The sequence below is a fragment of the Opisthorchis viverrini genome, assembly GCF_000715545.1.
Source record: "Opisthorchis viverrini unplaced genomic scaffold opera_v5_48, whole genome shotgun sequence".
NCBI lineage: Eukaryota > Metazoa > Platyhelminthes > Trematoda > Opisthorchiida > Opisthorchiidae > Opisthorchis > Opisthorchis viverrini.
The window spans coordinates 634,189-641,976 of record NW_008751704.1 but is presented as its reverse complement, the minus strand read 5'-3'; the positions used below and the strand labels follow the sequence as shown (position 1 = coordinate 641,976).

At 43.7% G+C, this 7,788-nt stretch overlaps 1 protein-coding gene across 1 annotated transcript in view; it reads right to left on the bottom strand.

Moving 5' to 3' along the window:
• Positions 1-726: 726 nt before the first annotated feature.
• The window catches only part of T265_03380 (hypothetical protein), a gene marked incomplete at both ends in the record, with an annotated part of 24,943 nt that continues 17,881 nt past the window's right edge, over positions 727-7,788 (bottom strand). The window contains 2 exons of the mRNA XM_009167849.1: positions 727-748; positions 6,440-6,510. Coding sequence (XP_009166113.1) covers positions 727-748; positions 6,440-6,510 — 93 coding nt within the window. The remainder of the gene's footprint in view (positions 749-6,439; positions 6,511-7,788) is intronic.

Below are 7,788 nucleotides of genomic sequence, written 5' to 3'. Positions count from 1 at the left end.
CCACTGCAATTCAGCTGAATTAGTTGGTTAGCAATATTCACAAGACAACTTTAATGCGTATGGGCCACCTCACGTTTCAGTTGGAGAAATATTTGGGATATGGGAGTATATTTCTTCACGTACCACTATTCATGGGTTTTGCACTTCGTTGGCCCCATCAAGTAGACACGATTCCAGAAATCCTTTTGATGGCAATCCGAGGAGTGGAACTACTCGATAAGCTCGCAGAAGCGCGCAAGTAAAGACTAGCCGTCCGGGGTTTACCTTGATCTTACAAGTAACCTCGTTGGAGAAACCCGGTTTTTTCCTATTTTTTTCATCTGGCACCAACTATTACGGAGTAGATATGGGAGTATATTTCTTCACGTACCACTATTCATGGGTTTTGCACTTCGTTGGCCCCATCAAGTAGACACGATTCCAGAAATCCTTTTGATGGCAATCCGAGGAGTGGAACTACTCGATAAGCTCGCAGAAGCGCGCAAGTAAAGACTAGCCGTCCGGGGTTTACCTTGATCTTACAAGTAACCTCGTTGGAGAAACCCGGTTTTTTCCTATTTTTTTCATCTGGCACCAACTATTCTCGGAGTAGATGACCGTGTTTGAAGCGCGGATTGACAGATTATCTCTGGAGAATAAAATCATTAGCTGAGTATTCTTGAACCAAAATCTGGCTGAAGCTGCATGAAATGTTTACTAAACTGTGTTGTGTGGAGGCCGAGTCCCCTAATTTGCCAATAGATCCACTCTGAAATAAAGAAGAATGGAAAAAATTGATGTTTGCTGTTTTTTGCTGATCCAAACTGAGAGGCTTGAATGCGAGGACATATGTTATCATCAGTGAGTTTCCAAATGATGGTGTGGAACGTAGCGGTTTGTCAGCGGCTGTGCCAAGAACGACGGAAGAAAACAGATTCCCTTACGGCTGAGATTCGTTTGGTCTGTTTAGTTGTAGTGACCATACCTTTTGAGAGGTGTCCCAATGATCATTATCCCGTAGCATGCCAGCTAGCTGGTGAAGTTAGACTTTGAGCCATCTACAGATGCAGACGTTTCTTTTCCCGACAACAAGATATCTAACTATATTTCGTTTGTCTTTAGGTTGGAAACCACTGCTAAATTGTGTTTTCTTATCCTTGTCATTGTCCAGCAAACTGAATATTTAGTCTAAGCCATTAATTACCTCAAGCAGATGTATGTTCGGGAAAGAAAAATGGCCGGTAATTTTCTCTACCGAGTTAAAGTGAGACATTCACGTCATTTTGCAGCTCCCATCTCATTAAGCCTAGGGGGGATACCGATAATTTAATATGCACTCGTTTTAGAACTGACGTTCACATCCTTGTGAAAGTCCAATGCAATGACTTTCCGACTACTCACGCTACTGCACATTTTTCCTGACGGACCGCGCTTATCTTTTGTGGGTTAGTTGAACTTTGTATGCAACATCGCATTTGTTGTTCTCCGAAGTCGTTCCAAATAGACAGAGTCGACATTGTTCTCGCCGTATTTTACCTTTGGTTGGGGCAGTAAAATCTCTGCTCCAAAAAGCCGGTCTTCCCCCCAATATCTGCGATAGGAGTGGTCGGAAATCTGTGCGCTCGTTTTTTCACCTTCACGCATAGTCGTTAAATGTGCCCCTTCTGTTCGTAACAATGGACTACCTAACATTGACCACTGTAACTCATGTTGATATGCTCGGATTTATATATCATGCTACGGATATATTGCTAGCTAAAATTCTCAAACCAGTTCATCATAGGATTTGTCACTACGGCCTTTGCGGCGCGTTTATATTCGCAAACATATCAATGTAGACAGGAAGCATATGCACTCATTATACACAAATTCCTTGTTCACTGATGTGTTATCCGCAATGGCCGCTTGTGAGCTGTGTGATTACATAAGAGAAAAACAAACTTGAATATTTTGACAACTCACCAAACAAACAGACTCATTGTCGCTTTCCAGTTTGATGTCTAATTTTGGTTCGATAAAAGGCCATACGAAGAATTTGGTTCCAATAATCGGTTTGTCACTGAGCCCGTCCATCTTTGATGTTATTCTGAGCTGCCTTGAGAACGATCAACTACATTTTACCAACAATATGTAGACGATGTATACAACATGATAAAGAGATCTTTACAGGTGTTGACAGATTTCGATCAAGCTAATCGAGCCACAACCAAAAAGGAAAAGAACGGCTCCTTCCAATACCTCGTCAAGGATCTGCAAATACCAATCGATAGTCTAATAAACCTTTGCTTTACCGAAAAGTGAATTCGACAGGACAACTTATCACCTTCAACGGCTCTCCACCACCGCATCAAAAAACGAAATTTGCATGCGTGTCTTGTTAACAGGCTGAGAGAAATTCGCTCCAAAACTACACTTGTGGGTCATTTGTTACCAGCAAATGAAAACCACTCTGATGTTACAGATCAACTGCCTAATTCTCAAACCACCCTTTGAATACTTTATCAAGCACATACCTACCTATCATGATTCGTTCTATATCATAGGTCTGGCACGGCTGAAGCAAATGAGATTTGCTCACACTGCTTGAGTTTGTTTACTTTGAGAAAGTTACATTGTGAAACATTTGTACCAGCTTGATCAGTTTATAAGGCTCTGCCAAACCAAATCTTCCAATGTTCTCGGTTGAAAGTTCAAACAGGCGCCGATAACTGTTGCATGGAAGAATTATACTACTGTGGTAGTGTTACCAGTCGTCCATGCCGCCTGACTTCCGCGTCAAAAATTTGGGGGAGGACTCCAATCCTCCTCCCGTCTATGTGTGGGCGATCTAACAGTATCTCAGCTCGCAAACAACGTGAATGTTAGCCGAAAATATCGTCTTGCCACATCAGAAGTGGTGTCACCAGCCGGGTCCTCATTCTTCATTTCGCATGGCAAGTGAACCAAAAATTGCTTCTGCTAAATTTCCCTTTCCCACACTCCCACCTATTGCCTCTCCTGATCGAACCTACCCCGCCGTGGTGTTAATACTCCGTATGCGCATCTCGGCACCAGGACTGACCGCTTTATTTGCCACGCATCACGCTCAATCGCAATGTTCTTGCCGGTGTATTCAATAATAAAAACCAAGTAGCTTAAGCAAATTTTCAGATAACGAAACCTGGTCCGCTTAGCTCTCAGTAAAATTTATGCACTGAAGCAAGCCGGAGCCTTCGCGGCTCCGCACGGATGCCATATTCCTTCCCCTTTGATATCTATCGAAAACAAGGACTTAGGCTGCCATTACTGTCCCGCCATTTTCCTCCAGTTTACTGATGAGCCCATCGAATGACGTAGAGACCGCAGTAGCTGCATAGTATGAGTTGGGTACAGTGTTAAGCTATTTAAAAAATGATTTTCTACTTCACTGAATATTCGTTGTTGGCTATCTCGAGCAGTTTGTTTGGCACTAAATGGGGGAAATGTTTGCAAAGTGAAAATCATCATCTCTTCGTCGCGCCTGGAAACGCCTCGATTAACCTTGGTCCTAAACTTATCAAGCAGCGCTTGACACTGTTACGATCACCTTTTGAAATATCTGTATGGACTCCGAACATGAACTAGTCCGATGTTGTTTTTGTGCGCTTTTATCGAAGCCGGCTTCTTGAACGCTCGCATGCGGACCGACATCTTATGCCACCAGTTACCAAAGGCAGATTTTTCCTCATCAGTGGTACAACCCTACCAACCTCATCCATTCTTCAGGTAGCTGATAGAACCCTGGCTACCCTGGAGACCGGGCGACAGATTCCAACTAACTCGACACCTCTTTCAACGCCACACAACACTGAGTGTCCGTGAAGGACCGGGATCTTGTTAGACTTGAAAAGCGTAGAAATGTAAGATGGGAAAAATGCTGAGGGTGTCTACAGTTGTTCCATTTGATTAGTCCGATTGGTCAGTGTAGTGGGACGAAACAGCTACCGGACCTCCGAGAACACGGATACCTTGAGCCGTCCGGCACGATGGTTCGAATAACACTTCAGTCGGTCAGGCACAAATTTTAGTCCGAAATGCCGGCGGACTGCGAATATTGAGCGTTCTTCAGCTTCATATGACCTATAGGTATCCGGTAAACGAAGATGTTTTCATTGAAGCTAAAATGCCTTCTGGGCTACCAATTCATTGGTGAAAATTCCGCTGCAAATTGTCTTTTTCCGCGGCTTCTTTGTGAACCATTATTGTCAGCGATCTTTCAGTGTCAACAGGTACCTCAAATTTGAAAACACTGTTCGACTAAATGTACCGTCTCGGTTTGCCAGAAGTTGCCACTTGGTGTTCTGCAGGTTGGTGTTGCAAGCAGTTCCGTAGCTGTGTTAACTTTTGAAACTGGCTATAGTCTACGGTACACTGTGAGCAAAATGTACGGGAGGAAAATTTTGCATCCGTTTCTGTGTCTTGTATGCTTTGTCCAGTTAGACGAGTGCAAAAGTCTGTGTCCTGTTATCACGAGAAGAATTATTCTGAGTTATCATCGTGATGGTACCGCTCATTAATCCTTAACAATTTGTAATGCCTTCAGTATTTGAGTGTACTCACGGTGTGCCATTAAATGGCTATAATGAGCGAGTTTTTTCACAAAATCTGTATGACCTGTGCTAGCAGTACGCGCTTCTTGGAAAACTGCTTCTTATCAAAGTTGAAACTATCAAATCACGTTTACCAGCAGCAACGACCGTTATAACAAGTGGAAAAGAATAGATGTTCTTTTGAACTTAATAGTGGGATGATGTTAGGTTGTTTGATGCAATCGTTGTAAATCGAGAGCTGCTAAATATAACGCCAAACATTAACCTTTACCGTAAATAATAGGGAAATCTCAAGTGGTCAGTTGAGATTGTCCGTCGAGGCTGTCATTGCTTACACAATACAACCGAGGAAACCTAGAGCATACGCACGATTAGTACACACTCATTATTAGCAACTTGAAAATTTATTGGGCGTCTCGATGATCACATAGGTCCATATGGGAGAGGTACGCTTCCCCGCGTAGTGTTAATTGAGCTACCGGTTGCTCTATCAAATTATCTTAGTGGGTCGCTGTGAATGATAACGAGCTAATTGCGTTACTTAGTCTGTAAAGCGAGTGTTTTGGGGCGACATTTTCGTGAGGCCGTGCTTACACATATTCATTCGAAAGTACTCATTCACATTTCCTTGTGTACCGTGGCTGGTAACTACTAAGTATTGGGCCTCGAGTAATATGAGACTTACTTGAAATGCTCGAGGCCTCAGTACAAGATGAACAGACTAGAATCCATATTGTTGTCCACTACTGCAACAACAAATTCAAAGCCACTGGTAAACGAATGTATCGCCTGGCTACACTGAAAATTGTTGATTACGTTGTCGAAGTGAAGGTTATATTCAAGGAGGGCATTCACTGCGATTGGTTTGGCCGCTCTTCGTTAGACTTCTTGGTACTGTTGGGCCAGGTGAAGTGACAGGCTTGAAGCATCCTCCAAGCCATTCTAGTCCGTGAGAAAATAGTAAAGCACAAGATTTCGGTGAAAGTCTGGTAGGAGGTCGTAAAAAGGACTAGAGAGCGTTTTTATTTGCATGCTCAACCATTCCTTACCTACAACTGGCGCTGTAAAGTTTTGGAACATTACTGCTGTACTGTATTTTCATGGTTTTCAGGGTGACCGGATGAGCAAAATGGTGTGCTAGTTCCGGCTGTTGACAGTGCCTAATAACAAAATACATGGGAGCCACGCGATTCGAACGCCTTCCTTGACAGCTTTACAAATAGAGAAATAACACAACACAACATCACAGCTCGGCACTATCCTGACCATCTGCATTCGTTCAGCTAACTTGCCCGCAACGACCGCGTGCACCGTATACTATTTGCGACTCATTTCCCGACACACCCCAGACAACCTGCGTATGAGGGTAGAGTGTTCATTTTCCTCGGTGATGTACATGACAAAACGCCCCGTCCCTAGGCCTCAGCCATTTTTTGTTCATTGGTCACCTTAAAAGGATTCGCACAACTTGTTTCGTTGCGTGCGTTCCGCTGACATTTGCGACATCTGAAAAACGTTGGAATGGGGCTATATGCTGTGATATGATAAAGCATATGTAGCCGTGGTACCCTTCAATCGACTCCAACGCAGGCATGCGTCCGGTTTCGCCAAGCCCTACCGGGACCAAATACATGTCATCTGTAATGATCAAGCCATTCTGTCCATCATTTACTGAACTTATATGCTCGCCGCTTCAAGTGGCAGTTATTGATGAACCGAGTGGTAAGTATTCTCATGAACTGATCAGCTAAAAACTACTCCTGGCATCCTGTATTTCAGCAAGTTCCCAACTCCTTTTTGGTTAGCCGTTGGTTTACAAGCCGGTCGTGCAAGGACTTGGTCATCTTGTTGTTAGTTTTAAGATGGTAAGAAATGACTGAGAGAAAGTTTACCTGTCTTCTTCTACAAGAGTGGATGGAACAAGCAGCGATCGGTGCAGTGTTCTATTCTGGGTCGCTGCACTCTAAGATGGTAAGAAATGACTGAGAGAAAGTTTACCTGTCTTCTTCTACAAGAGTGGATGGAACAAGCAGCGATCGGTGCAGTGTTCTATTCTGGGTCAAGCGCTGCACTCTTATTACAGTCACTCATAACATTGAAAAGGGGTTTCCGATTTTCACTCACTGCGCGCAAGAATACCTCGAAGTTTGCCTTAACATGTTCGTTAAACGCCTCCTCAGATGCGGTTAGTGATGAAAAATGCATGGGCGCCCAATGAAGAACAAACACTTTGAATCTTAAATACACACTTTTGAATGCTTATGAACGTATACGGAGTTCTGGTCGCCCTATGTATTAGCAACTTGCCCCCATCCAACCTATTCCCCTGCACCTGACGTCCCCACAACCGTGCAACCAGTGAGTCTGCTTGCTTTCAGATTAAACCACATTTTTGAGACAGAACTTGACATGTGTTCCCAATTTGAATCACCCCATCTCCATATCCACTGTTGCTCGTTGTGACTCCGGCCATTTACCTAACCGCCCAAGGTCACTCATGGCAAGCAATGGTTTTCAGTTTTAGTTCATGCCACCTGACTGTCTTTGATCTAGTCGAACCTCATGCCCATTTTTCCCAAAAAGTTGGAAAGTAACCTATTATTGCTATATCATCAGGTGTGATGATGATGATGATGATGATGATGATGATGATGTAGTATACGGTGTCTGTCAGTTTTATTGATTCATAGTAAGTATTGGTGATGTACAAACTTGCTTACTGGGCTTCGGCTCATGAGCTTTATTTCTGTTTTCCACCCACAGAAATTGTCATGAACACCTGCCTTCGGAGAATCATTGTCCCCTGGTGCTTCCATAGCGTGCATACCGTTTGGATGTGACGATATCGATTTTGAGGTGAAGTGATCTGCGTTTATCCTCAGGCTGGTGATTGTACCGGCTTATTTTGTAACCTTACGGTATCTGCAGAGGAGAATCCGTTGAGGTTTGTTGAATATGTATATTATTATATTTGCAATAGTACCGTGATTCCAGAATTCGGATTTCTTGGTCGTTTTCCTGGATTGGCACGCGTGACTCAAACTCAGAAAGCAGATAGCCGTAACAGTACTCAACGGAGTCTACGGGCTCATTACTCAACGGTTCCAGTACCTAACGGGCTCAGTACTCAACGGTTCCAGTACTTAACGGTGGCTCAGTACTTAACGGGCTCAGTACTCAACGGTGTACGGATCCAGTACTCCACGGTCTACGAACTCGGAGAAGATGGAGAAAGCCCCGT